The following is a 14,414-nucleotide window of genomic DNA, read 5'->3' as shown; positions in this document are numbered from 1 at the left end:
GGCCGGGCTGCGCCTTTCACCCGCTCCACCCTCGGGTCACCCCTTCGCTTCCTGCAGTGCTGGAGGACACGGTGGAGGAGCGTGTCGTCAGCGAGGACTACAAGATCTAGAAGAAAAACACCGTCTTCTTGTAGGACCCGGTGATGACACACGCCGTGGATGGCCCAGCCTCACGGTGCGGGGGCCGCCTGACGTGACCAGGTGAGAGACGGAGCGCGGGAAGGTGCCGGGGAGGCGCACGGCTCCTTTTCTCTTAACCCTGGCTGCTCAGTAACTTGAGGATAAAAAACCATGCAAGACGAGAACAATTTGGGTTAGACTTCTCTCTGTTAGCTCGCAGCTCTTTATTTTGCTTACAGCTTTAAAAGCCCTGCGGGTGTGCTGAAGCGTCGAGGAAAAGGTCACGCGTTGATACTTTACCGAAATCTATGTTAGCCTAGCAGAAGGTCTTGTGAGGTGTGAGCACAGAAATATTTCTCAATTTTTTTCTAAATAAGAGATCTAGTGGTCATCTGTAGTTAGATTTCTGATCAATAAATCTGTCTACTAAATTAGCTCATTCTTAAAGACAGTTTTTCCTCATGTGCACTAAATGTACTCTTCTGTCCAAGCTATACTATCTATAGTGTAGTATAAGCTTGATTTCTTTTATGTCTGGACTTATTTAAGAGAATATTCTAAAACTGGTTCTTTGCATCCTGGTTTTCTCCCTGGTTCATTGTTGAATTCACATGTTTAAATTTCCCATTCTTCCACATTCCCCTGAAAAAATTGTGGGCTTAGTTTAATTTCTTAAAGAATCATGAAGATAGAATCTGGGGGATAGAATCTGTTCATGTGCCAACTACTAAAGAACTTAAATTGCTGCAGTAGCAACTCAGGGCTCTGCTGAGGTAGTGGACAAGGACTGGTGTCAGGTAGATTTAGGCAGATTTTAAAATATCTTATGTGTAAGTTTCATGCAGTTATCAGAGGATGGGCTCTTTCTACTGTAAAGTTCCACTTAACATATGGGTTGTTCTACATGTGGGTTAGGGGATCGCTTCATTTGGTGTAGCAGAATGTTTGGGGATGATGTTGAGAGATGTGAGCTAACTAGTCATGGCGTGGAGAAAATGAAAAGGGGATTTGAGGGTGTGGAGCCCTTATGAGGAACACTTCTGCTTGGCTCGTATTTTGCAGACTGACTTAATGTTCAGTTTAAAACCTGGTATTTCCAGTTATCCAAGGTCAAAATATGTAAGCCATTTAAGGCAAGGACTGCCTCTTTGTACGTCATCTGACATGATGGGACACCTGTTCCTTATGCAAGTAAGTGCATGTGCATTATGTTTCTTGTTTGGTTTTGTATTTTTCCCCTTCTGCATTTGGAAATGGTGTATAATACCTGTGGTAATTTATGATTACCCAAATGGTTCTGGATTCAGGCAACATAATTAGCTTGTTGCATTCAAGAATGCAGAGGTTGCTTGGTTTTTACTGCTCAAATTTGTCCTTTCAGAGATTAATGGCACCATCCATCCAACTAAATGTTGCATTCAACCGCCAGAAGAGAAATTTGATTCTAGTTAAGATAACTGGTAAAAGCTCCTAAGAGAAGTAACTAAAATAGATTGCTACTTGTCCCCTCAGGATTTATGGTTTATGGAAAGGAATATTGACTGTTTCCTAAATCAATACTGTGAGACTCTAGGGAAATTAGATCCAAGTAGGTATTGGTGTCACCTTAAACCACTGTGCCAACTGTAACTGTCCCTTGCAAGCCACAGTGGCAATGTTTACTGCCCTGTATTGTCACTCGAGCTTTGCTGGTTGTGTCTTTGGTTTGCTCATGGCAGAGTTCAGTTTGCTTTATTGCACAAATCTTTGCAACAAAGGGGAGGAACTTTTAGGGAGGGTCTCTTTCCTAGCTCCCTAAAGAGGTTTGGATCTTCAGGGTTATTGATGCAAGCTATGGAACTTCTGGGACTGAGCACATAATTTTATTTCAACATTTATTATTCTAAACAAGCTGAAGGAAAGGATTATGCTCTGCGCTGGCTGATTTTGGGAACACACACGTCTGATGAACAGAGCCACCTGGTTGTTGCCAGAGTCCAGATTCCCCACAATGATCAGTTTGATGCTTTGCAGTCTGACAGTGAGAAAGGAGGTGGGCATGCAGCATTCTTAGGTTTTGTTTGAGCAGTACCATTACTGCTTTCAGTTGTTCTGATAATGATATTCTAACTTTATGTTAAATTCAAAAGTGGACATATACTACCATTCTATACAGCTAAAAAGAGGAAACTTTGTTTCAGAAGAGCTTAGGTAACATTGATATGCAATCCCTACTAGAATTTCTACCAGATCTCAGCTGTGGTGAAAATTGTACACATCTACCTCAAATGAAGCCTAAAGCTCTGAAGGAGGATTCCAAATATCTGAAGTGTTAATATTGTTGTGTTACATGGTGTGAGTCTTTCCTAGTCTTTGCTTGTGTTTAATAACTTGCTACCACTATTTCTTGGAGTAGGGAAGATACTGTGAAATGCTGTTTCAGTAGTCTAAAATGATGGACGGGATAAAAATGGATGACATTTTTCTTACAGTGTATAATTTGGTGGCTTTGGATCTGTGACTGGCAAAATTGAGATGGAGATTAAAATTAACCATGAGGGTGAAGTGAAACTTGCCCATTACATGCCACAGAATCCCTGCATCATTGCAACACAAACACCCTCTGCTGATGTGCTGGTGTTTGACTACACTAAATATCCTTCAAAACCAGGTGGGTCACACTTCTTGGAGCTAAGCAAAATGCCTCTTGTCAAAGAAGGGTAAACTTGTGTTTAACTGTGATTGGGAGAGAGTTGCTGGGCTCTGGGACCCAAAGGAGAAGGCCCATATCTTCAATGACTTTAACTGCCTGGTTATGCTCACTTTAATAAAAGAGTCTTGGTAGAAGCAGCACTCTCTGAGGAGGTAAAATATAATTAATGTAATAGAAACAAAGTTCTTGGGTGATCATGATGCTCCTAGGGATTGATGTGCAAGGAGATGCTAAATGAAAGGAATTTTGTGTCTTTCAGACCCAAGTGGAGAGTGTAATCATGACCTTAGATTAAGAGGACACAAGAAGGAAGGTTATGGCTTATCATGGAACTCCGATTTGAGTGGACATCTCAGTGTGTCAGATGAGTATGTAAAAACCACATTTTTCCCCTGTTTAAAAAAGCCCAAGTCCTAATTTATGCTGTAGTAGAAAATCAGAGAAAATCTGTCCTAGTGCAGCTGTGTATTGTTATGTGGGGAAGCTCTCACATTTTGTAATTACATTTCTAAAGGCTGTCAGTTGGCTTTAGGCTGTAATAAACCGTGAGTTCTTTTTAAGGTTCTTGATGTAAGAACAGAATGTTTTTATATTTGTCTGCTAGAAGAAATCCTTTAAACTGGATTGGGTCAAGACCATAAATTAGTAAGACTCTCAAAGATCAGTAACTAATATCTTATAAATTTCTTTGTGGCCTTTAAAAGTGTAAATTGCTTTTGTGACCTTCTAAATAATCCTTGGGCCTTGAACTTGCAGAAAACTGATTGATAAATAAGCTCTCAGTTCTGGCATAATAAGTGTTCCTTTTCAATAGCAAAGAACTGCTTCAGGACTGTTGTCTCCTTATATGTAGAGTGTGATTGATTATTTATTTGAAAGATGATGCAATCAGTCTGCATTTCAATAGTGTGTTTATGGGATGTAAGTGCTGCACCCAAAGAGAGCAAGATTGTTGATGCAAAAGCCATCTTTACCATGCACTCTGCAGTAGTGGAAGATGTGGCATGGCACCTGCTCCATGAGTCTCTGTTTGGATCTGTGGCAGATGATCAGAAGCTTATGATGTAAGTTAGGAGATTTTTGGGTAGGGCTTGCTGTGTCTTGCTGATGCCTTTTTTCAACCTAGAAATTAAACAACACACACTTTTGAGATAATATTACCTCCCAATAATATAATATGGGCGGTAATATAAAAATGGATCTTTATTGGAGGTCTTCAGGGCAGTTATGGAAGAATGTCCACAAAAGCCCACCCCTCACAGGGTGGGCATACACTTTTATAAAATTTAGTAAATTAGCATAATTGACAAAAAAGCAACAATTAGGAGGAGAAATGGTGGTGCAATTACCCCCCAGGTCAAGCCCCTTCTCTGGAGCCCCCCCCCGCCCTTGGTATTGGCTGTACTTTGTTTATGAAAATGTGTCTCAATGAGCTGTTTTCAACCTTGTTAGCCAGGGAGAACCAAGATAGGATAGGGGCCCTTGGAGTATGTTTTGTCTTTCTGCCTGGGGAAAGGGCATGGAAAACTACTAGGAAAACTAGCCACTAATACAATAGGCTACAAATGTATGTGTAAAGAACACAGAGAATATATAAAAGAAAAAAAAAAGTAAAACCCAAACCAGCATACTGCCAGGGGACCTAGTGATGGTGCAGATTCACTGAAATCCACATGCCATTTAATGTGTTCACATCACTTGGAAAGATGTAACTAATATGTATGTCAGCTTCCTGGTGCAAGCTGTTCATGTACAACAGATGCAAAAAGAAGGTTTTGGAGTGAAAACTGTAGCTTCAGAGTTGAGTTTAGTACTAAAAACTGTAGTGACAAAGAACTTCCTATAAAAACTTCAGTTCATTTGCTTTCTGTCTTTCCTCCCTGTCCCAAACCCTTCCCTGCCACAGCTGGGACACAAGATCTAATACCACATCCAAGCCGAGTTACTCAGTAGATGCTCATATAGCTGAGGTCAACTGTCTGTCCTTCAATCATTACAGCGAGTTCATTCTGGCAACTGGCTTTGCTGACAAGGTTTTCACTTGAGTATACTCTACATTCCTAAGTAGTGCAGATGAAAGCCATTATAGTAAAACCAATTTCTTGTTGCTTGTGTCTCCCAGACGGTGACTCTGTGGGATCTTCGAAACTTAAAGCTGAAACTCCATTCTTTTGAGTCTCATAAGGATGAGATTTTTCAGGTGGGTAAACTACTTGCAACCTGTAGAGAAAACCCAAAAAGAGTAGAGTTGGACAAGAACATGTAGATTTGTTTTCTTGCAGTGGAAATAAATCCGTTGAACCAAAATTCACTATGTTGAATTTGACAATTATAGGCAGTACCATGTAGTTTATTTCTGCCTTTCCCCATTTGACTTAGAAGCAAGTAGACAACAACTTACTACTGAAAAGATAGGGGATATTCACAAGTACCTTAAGTACAAGTAGAAGGTTTCTCTAAAATAATGTGGTGTAGAGAGGATTTGGATTCAAACCTAATTTTGTGAAAACTCTGCCTATTCAATTACATGCAAATAAGAGTGATTTTTAGACAAATTTAATGAAATATGGTAAATCTGTAACAGTGAAATAATGTTGTCTGTTCAGATGAGAAATCTTAAGACTAAAGCAGTCTGTTTGAGCTACCGGATATCCTCTGTGCTGGAAGAAACTGATTTACAGAGTATAGTTAAAAATTAGTGGCCAGGGTGCTGATTATTCAGGATATGCTTTAGGATTCAGTAACTGCTCCACTGAAGTTGTTTTCTTCCAATAGGTTCACTGGTCTCCCCATAATGAAACCATTCTTGCTTCAAGTGGTGATAGTCGCCTTAACATATGGGATCTAAGGTGAGGAACAATTCCTGTCTATTAGTATATATGAACAAATGGTTAAAAAAAGGCTGCAGGCCTGCATTGTTTGGCAGGTTTGATTTGTGCTGTTCTCTAGCTTTCCTTGCTTACCTCAGGCTTGGTCTTTTGGGTATAAACAGAAACAGCACAGTACATCTAAAGTTACTTCTCCATCAGGATTTCTTGCTCATAGCATTGTTTTCTGTTGTCCACTTGTTGCCTAGATTCAAAAGACAAAACTTGCAACAGTGTTAACGTGGTAGGATAAAAAGCAGTTCTTTAATGAAAGCTTTCAGGTGCACAAATACAGCTGTGTGTATATGTGTGACAATGGATTTCTGCAATTTTTAAAAGGTTAATTCATTAGTTTATCTAGCAGGTACATCCAATAGGAGATCAATTGGCCCAGTAAAACACCCTTGGGTCTGCCCTTTGGAGTTGGTCCAGGAGTTTCTGTGTCCTGTTTCTTGTTATGTCTCTCAGCTTCTGGTGGAAACAAGATGTCCTTGTCAGAAATTCTGTTCTTAAGAATAACACTAAACAGAATTTCAGGAATGTGTTAGAAAAGGTTAGGTAATTATTCTAAAATGTGAGCAAGGGCAAGAAAAGTACTAGAAATCATACAACTATATATTAAAAATCTACAAAGCTACAAATGTGAAAAAGGCTAAAAATCTTTAGGCATCAGTAAGTGATTTTTGTCTCTACGTGCTTCACAAGTTAAGATTCCATTTCAGTAATGACAGTGCCAAGCAGCTGATGTTTTATACACGGTGCTTGTAGATATTTCACAGTGAGAAACACCAGTTGCAAATATGGGAAACAAAGGCCAGGAACTGTTCAGTTAAGGTGACAGATAATGCAACTGTCATTTTAATAAAAGCTACTTTATTATAGTAAAATTGGAGAAGAGCAGTCTGCAGAGGATGCAGAAGATGGGCCTCCTGAGTTGCTGGTACCTTTTGTTCAGGTTTCAGTGTGCTGACATGCTGTGTGGCTGAGATGTCTTGTCACTGTGCTGCTGAAACTGCAGCTGTTCATAAATGTTTTCACCTCCCTGGCTCCAGTCCATTGCTTCAATTTGCTCTAGGCTTCCTCTCTTCAGTTCTGAAGGTTTCCCCATTTCTTGTGTGACTATGTAAGTGCTCTTAGAGATAATCAGAATGAAAAATGGCTGGATTTCACAGCCCAGCTCTGTGTGAGGAGGGACCATTTTAAGTCTGTTGCTGTAATAATAGGAACTGTTGTCTCAAATGCTGTCTCAGCAACTGCATCTGTGTCCATAAGCAGCGAATGGGAAGCAGTTGAACACACACTTTCCTTAGGTCTGTTTTGACTCTCTAGTAGCAAGTTTTTCTTTGGGTAGTCATTAGCATGACAAACTTAACTTAAGAATTCTGGGTTTAAACAGATTTCTCTAGAGTTAAAATGGCTTACTGAAGCTTGTGGGATTTTTTTGTAACAGTTTATTCATGGAGGACACACTGCCAAATTTTCAGACTACCTAATGAGCCTTGGGTAATCTGCTCTGTATCAGAGGACAACATAATGCAGATATGGCAGATGGTGAGTGTCACAACAGCTCTTGAGTTACTCTGAAGCTTGTTGTATAAAGGAAACTGAAAAGTCTTGTTCTTAGGGCAGCTTGTGCCTTCAAGGACTGAAAGTTGTTTGCCATATACTTCTTGATCTGATAAAAAAGTGTAAGCCTTTAAAAAGAAAACCATGAGTAAAACAACTTGAATAAAAGTAGCTGCTAGTTAATTCTTGATATCAAGTCCTAGGTACTAATTAATATTAAGATTTATTCTTAATAAAGCAGTTGCAAACTTCTATGCATTATTAGCCAAGACTTACTCTTGTCCCCTTCCCTCCCCCATATGTTGGCTGTAAAGCAGGATGCCTTTTAAATTCCCAGTTAGTTCATATTACTTCACATTACAGGAAATGGATCAGCTATCTTAGAAATGTGGAATAAAGTAATTTGGGAATAAATTGAGATAAAAAACTCTAATGGACTTAGATGTGTGTCACAGGTCAGGGGGGTTTTTGTACCTGTCTTGTTTTGGGTGTTTAGACTGCAGTTGAAATAATTCCAAATAAAACATTCATAATAGGGTTAGTGGTTAAATGGCTGCTTTTGCTGTTTGTCTTGGTTTGGAAAAGACAGGTGTCTGCCAGGGAAAGCTGGAGCTTCCTTTGGAATGGAGAATATAAATCCCCTCCCTCCAAATTATTATAATTTTGTAATTAAGGGCCTTCAGGCAAAGATTTGGGAATAAGAATAACAGTTCTTTACTAGGAATATTAAAAAATACAAGCATAGGAAAGCAAACAAACAAACAAAAAGCTAGGAACATTGACAGAATCAGAATATGACCTGGCAACCTGGTCAGGGTATTGGAAACAGTCCAAATCCAAACAAGTCCTCCTGGAGTAACAGATGTGGTTTGTTGAAAATGAGCCTGTAGGAGGGTCCAGTGGTAGCGAGATGGTCTTTACTCTAGGAAATCCAGTGGAAAACAGGCTGTCCTGCTCTGCTGAATTTCAGCTTTTATCTAGGTAGGAATGTTTGGCTCCTCCCACTGGGTGGAGCATCTCACAATGGGATGAGGTAGCGTGTAATGTCATTGGTGAGCCTTAATGGCCCATTATCAGAAGATATTCCCTGGAGGGAAGATGGGTCATGGAAGAGATAAGGAACATTGCTCCACCTGGTTTTAAAAGCTGGCTTATTAATAGAAGGCACCCGTCCCTTCCCTGCTGGAGTTAAAATGAAAAACACCTTCAACTGGTTTCAACAGATTGGGAATAGAATATATGCTTTTGGTTATATATTGCAACCCAAGACACTGTAGAAATGGAGCAATGCAAGAAAGCAGCTGCCAAAATGCAGCCACTGTGTACACATTCCTAAATTTGGCAGCCCTTTAAGAAAGGGCAGGGAGAAAATCCTTTCAAGGAGGGGATGATGGCTGTGCCAACGTGGTGTTATCAATGGGATTTTGTATATGAAGTGTGTAAGATTGTTTAAATACAATTGTGTGTATCGCTTGTAATGTAATGTTTTGTGTCTTGAGGCAGAAAACATTTACCATGATGAAGAACCAGATATAACAGTGGCCAAACTGGAAGCTCAAGGAATGTAACTCCTCTTCTTTAAGGGACTACTGGGAATGACACAGTAATATAATTTGACTACTGTATACATAAAATAAAGCCCTGAAAAACAAAACCAAAACCAAATACCAAACCAAAAGACCCCATAATAACTGGGCAGAAGCATTACATCAAAACAAGAATATTCCTAATCAGATTAAGCAAAAAGCTTGTATAATCAAGTTGTCGTGGGATATCCTTGATTCTGTGGGCACTTTGAGCTGTTGTATACTGTACAGCAATTAGCTTGAGAGAAAATAAGAATGACTTACTAAGTTTATTTAAAAATACAGACATAGGTAAGTGTTCCTGTAAATAAAATGGTCAAATCCTCACTCTTCACATATGGAAAATGTAAAAAAAAAAACCCTTTTTATTTATGTATAAAAAGAGCTTTTCACTTTTACACATCATTTTGATTGGTTTTGCATAAATAAAATCTATTTTTAAAGAAAGTTTGGTGTATTCAGTGTCCACTAGCATCAGTTGAATGCCTTCTTGCATTCAGTAATAGAATAGGATTGAATTGCTGCCTGGTGATAAAGTTAGGCATTTTTTAGTTAATAACTTAGACTACAGTTAAAGGTCTGGGAAGATTATAATTGTCTTCATGCCAAAAAAAAAAAAAGAAATGGAATAGATAACTTGACTTCACAAAGGGAATGGGTTTAGGAGGAGATTTAGGGAATCCATGGGGGACCCAGTTGATCTCCTGTAAAGTTCAAGTATAAATCTTGAGCAGACTGAAGTAACTTTTTGTGTTTGCGTGATTAGCAGTTGGGCAGTTGTCTAAAGTGCATTAGTGTGTGAACAAATAAGAGACAGACACACAGTTTGCTTCTAAACCTCAGACTGACTGAAAAGCTCAAGAATTTTGCCTGTATAGAAGCAAAATTTCTTCGTATTTATCATGGATCTACAGCTGATGGATTACATTGGGAGCTGTCAGACAAAACTAAGTGTCTAAGTGGAGTTTATAGTTCTTAGCTACTTAAGACCTTAATTAAATCAAGTGCTGGCTGTCCTGATCTTTCTGCTCAAGCTGGAAAAATGAAAAAAAGGCAGTGGTGACAAATACTGAAATGAGACCTTGGTCTCCTCTCCACTGGAGCTGTAACAAGTTGTTACTACTGGGCTCAAGCTGCATATCTGAAACTGCCTGTGCTGGCTCTGGCTGGGATGGAGTGCGTGTCCATCTGAGCAGTGGTGTGGTGCTGGGGGCTGTGGTTTGGATTTGTGGCTGGAGTGGAGCTGAAAAAGGCAGCTGTGCTTTGGCTGTTGCTGGGCAGTGCTTGCACACTGTGTAGGCTGGGGAAAGGGGCATGAGCTGGGGAGGAGACACAGCTGGGACAGCTGACCCCAACTGGCCAAAGGGATATTCCTGACTTCAGGCCATGCTCAGCAATAAAATGGGTGGAGGAAGGTGAAGAGAGCCTTTTGTGGAGGCCATTGCTTGGATGGTAGCAGGGCTTTGATCAGTGTCGGGGGGGTGGTGGTGTGGTGGTTTCATTCCCCCCTCACCCGCTTCTGAAACTCCTCCAGCTGTACCCAGGAGATTTTCTTCCTGTTCTCTCCCCCGCCCTGCTGGGGAGGTGCAAGTGACAACACATGATAAGCTTAAACACTGAATTCAGAGGTGGTTTCTGGTCAGGCCCTACATTCTTTTGACAATCATTCTGACACATACAGTTCTTGAAAAGCAGGAAATGAAGATGTCAATGGCCCAGCTTTCTGAAAAAAAGAAATACTTCCCTGAGAGCATGGTGGTGGCTCCTCCTGGTGCAGATAGAGCAGTGCTCTGTGACATGACTCCTCCCTGCTGCTGGTCCTCTTCCGTGCTCACTTCAAGGAGACCTCCTGGCTGCTTGGCACCAACATGTAGAGCACAGCTTATCCCTAGAACTGGTGATTCTAGCTTTGTGTTTGAAATATGGTTGGGGTTTTTCACTACAGTCTTTCTACTGCCTCACTAACTGAATGGGAGAGGGAAAGTGGAGTGTAGTAACTGCACTGCTCTTCTTGCTTTTCTTTTGCTTTTTCTTAATTCCCTGCCTGCTCTTAGCAGGGCCTCCCCTGCTTTGTAGTCATTGGATCACCATGCATGGACTCTCCACACCTTTTTCAGTAACGGTTCCTATTAAAGTAATGCAGGCAGGTACAAATGAGCTTGAATATTCCTCTGGAAGGCTGAGATACTGTTGGAGTTCAGTGACAAGTGGACAGGATGTGCTAAACAGCATGAGAGGTCAAACCTGCCAAAGGACACCTTGGCCACTGCTTGATTGACTGTGCTTTGGCCCTGCTGCTGTTCTGGGTGTACAAACACTAAAATGCCATGGCCTGGAAATGGAAATGAATGCATTCTCTAAATATCAGTTTAGTTTGCCAAGCCCCTTGCCATGGCAGGGACACCTTCCACTAGACCAGGTTGCTCCAAGCCCCATCCAACCTGTTCTTGAACACTTCTAGAGATGGTGCTTCAAGATAAGGCATCCACAGCTTTTCTGGGCAACCTTTTCCAGTACCTCACTGCCCTTACAGTAAAGAATTTCTTCCTAATATCTAATCTAAATCTACCTTTCAGGGTTTAAAGTAATTATCCATTATCACTCCTTGCACTTGCAAAAAGTCCCTCTTTGACACTGACTGAAAAGTTTGTTGCTGTTCTTGATTTTCTTTACTGAAATGCCAAGAGCTCAGATCTTGATTTGTAGGGATCACTGACTGGTGGTACCTTCAATGTCCCACAAAGCCCTACTTTCCTCTAGAGCAGAGGAGCAGCCACCTGGGGCCTAGGGCTGCAGTCAGTGCCTACTCTCTTATAGCTGAAAGGATGAGATAATTAATAAAGGAACAAAATGACAGCACAATTTTATTAACTATACCTTCCAACCTCTGCACTGCTTGCTTTTCCCCAAGTCTGGATTGTCTTTCTTCAAACCTGTGTTCCTTTAGTAGCAGCAACTTCATATCAATCCTTTTTAGGCAGCTCTAAGAAAGCTCAGTCCTGCAGGCTGTATATAATCAGGAGTCTACATCTTACTGGCTGAAAGTGTTTTGTTACAGAGAATACAGTGCTGGGGCCGACATGGTTTTTAATTTGCAAGTAGTTTTTTTAAAAATATTTTTTAATGACTGAGTAGCATGTTTGTGAAACGTTGGAAGATCATCATATTGAAGTCCATTTAGCTGAATGCCGTAAGATTTTGATTTTAAAAGCTGCTGCCTCCCACAAGAACTAGATAACTGCTTATGCACTGCTGTTTGATAGTAGTAAATAGAATGGAAGATGAAATTAAAAAAAGAAAAAGTAGTAGAACAGTCAACCTGAACAATGGCTCCAGCAAGATGTTTATTTATTGCATTAGACAAGAGTTACTTTAGGTGTACGTATGGAGTATATTTAGTTCAGTATCTTATTCCTGCAGGTTCACAGGTGCTAGGGAAAAGAAGCACCATCAGGCTTTCCACCCATTGGTCTTTCTTTTCAAGGGAACTGTGCAAGTTTTGAGACTTAGCTGTTCCCAGGAGACCGCATATAACAAAAACTAGAGAAGGTAATCTAAAGTGAAAAACTGCCAGTTTAGAGTGACTTCCTCTTTCTCAACACTTATGTATTTGATGTAATTTCCCAGTATTTTTTCTCTCCAAGGTTTTCAGCCTACACCAAAAAAATCCTAATTCTTTCCTCTTTGTACCGAAATACAGCATGGATGAGAGTGAAACCATAAACTGTATTTTAAACCAGCTGTTTTATTTCAACAGATTCATTTTCCAGAAGCTCAATGATAAAAATCTTCAGCCAGGCTTTTGTCAGACCACACCAGTACTTCTGGAGAGCCGTAGCACTGTGGCAGAGTCGTCTTTATTGATAATTAAGCCAAGGGCCACTACTAGTGTGCATCACAAATTTTTGCTCCCACTCTTCCCTAAGAATGGGATGGCTTGCATTATCAACTCCTCTGAAGATAAAGTTGACAGAAATATTTGTGAGGAGTTGCAAGGTGTTAAGTGTAACTGATACTGAAATATTTTGGAAAACTGACACCTATACAACAACAAACCTGAGAGTGCATGTAACATTCCTGCATTTTGCTTCAGTGTGGGAAAAAGCAAGTTCAGGGTTTTCCTTTACTGTGTATGAAGAACTGTATTTGCTTTTATTGTAAATTTCAAGACCCTTGAGAATATGAACTCTATGATAGCAGGTAATTCTTGCTACATAGCCACACAGTTTATGCCATTATACCATACTTTATATTCTTCCATGTGTATGTGATGCCTCTTCAGCACTGAAACAGCTGAACAAAGCTGTGCAAACTCTCTACAGGAACAAGTATTTAAGTCAAACACACAGTTTGATCTGTTGCTTTATGGCCAATGAGATAGAACAGCAGCTTCTGTCCTATGAATTTCAAACCCAAAGCTTCCCTCAGTTCAAGCAGAGTCAAACATGGATAACAATGTTTTGAGAGTTCAACTTCCCCTTTAAAAGGCAATGGATCACTCTTTCAAAAAATCAACAGTGCATAAAATCCATATTCTGGAGAAACGGGTTAGGAGAAGAGTCAGTAACCACCCAGCAGGAAACAGCAGATGCACAAAGCCAGCAAAAGCTTTGATGAGCAGCATTTATAAAACAGGCAGCATGACCAAGATCAAATGGTTTTATATGAATACAGGCATAAAGGGTAGAAACCAACCAAACAACTCCAACAAATTACATGGATTAAATACCAGTATCATCACGGACTTGACAGAACTGAGGTAGTTATTTTGACCCTTAAGACCAGGACATAAATCTGGTGGAAGAGATAGTGAATTACATCAGTATGGAGTATCTGTCACATTGCTCTATTCAGATTAAGTTTAAAAATGAGTGACTTTAATTTCCTCAGCTTAAAATATGAGATGTAACCTTTACCTTAAATTTGTAAAGGTTCTAAGAGGTTACTTTCTTGAAGTAGAGCTGCAGGAGCAGTGTTCTTGGCATGCTCTGGAATTACACAAAGGCTGCTTCAAGTGTCCCAGTCCACGAGACAAGCACAGCCCAGATCCCTGTTCGAACAAGAAATCCAAAACGTGCAGCCGCAAAGCTAAAAGATAACAAACACCTTTTTAAAGGAAATTAAAATAAAGTCTTCATGGGCACCAGTGTTCTTCAATTATTTAAAAGTTCAGGCTTGATAGGTGCCAGAAGTCAGCAAGGTCTGTAAAAGCTAGCACAGTTAGATGTGGCTGAGTTAGGCTGTTAAAAAGATATATGACCTTCCTCCAAGAAGAAATGGCCAAACAAAGAAGAAAAAGGAAGAATTATCAAAATTTAAATGCAAAACTTAAAAAAAAAAAAAACAAAAAAAAAAACAAAAACCCAACCAACCAAAACCAAACCAGAAAAGAAAAAAAATATCTGTGAGGAGTAAATTTCTGAAGGCCTAAAACCAAATATCTCTGACTACATCAAACACAGGTGCCTGGAGGGCTCAGAATGCAGCTGGTGAAAGAGGTTCTCCCCTCAGACCTGCTCTTCACTAGACAAGTACAGCTCAAATGTGGGTGTACATGTTTGCATGTGCACTAGCAGGAGAGAC

General features: G+C 40.1%; 1 protein-coding gene across 1 annotated transcript; it reads left to right on the top strand.

Annotated features, from left to right (window-relative positions):
• The first annotated feature begins 10 nt into the window (after window positions 1-10).
• RBBP7 (RB binding protein 7, chromatin remodeling factor) lies at window positions 11-9,278 on the top strand. The gene is given in 11 exon segments (XM_066313922.1): window positions 11-201; window positions 1,183-2,152; window positions 2,592-2,770; window positions 3,072-3,876; window positions 4,719-4,845; window positions 4,935-5,012; window positions 5,588-5,661; window positions 6,562-6,619; window positions 7,130-7,163; window positions 7,166-7,230; window positions 8,745-9,278. Coding segments are annotated over 8 exon segments (690 nt in total). The 5' UTR covers window positions 11-201; window positions 1,183-2,152; window positions 2,592-2,770; window positions 3,072-3,691; the 3' UTR covers window positions 8,814-9,278.
• The last annotated feature ends 5,136 nt before the right edge of the window (window positions 9,279-14,414 follow it).

This window comes from Sylvia atricapilla, chromosome 2 (genome assembly GCF_009819655.1).
Source record: "Sylvia atricapilla isolate bSylAtr1 chromosome 2, bSylAtr1.pri, whole genome shotgun sequence".
Classification (NCBI taxonomy): Eukaryota; Metazoa; Chordata; class Aves; order Passeriformes; family Sylviidae; genus Sylvia; species Sylvia atricapilla.
Note: the sequence above shows the minus strand (reverse complement) of the source record. Positions and strands in the feature narration are given on the sequence as shown.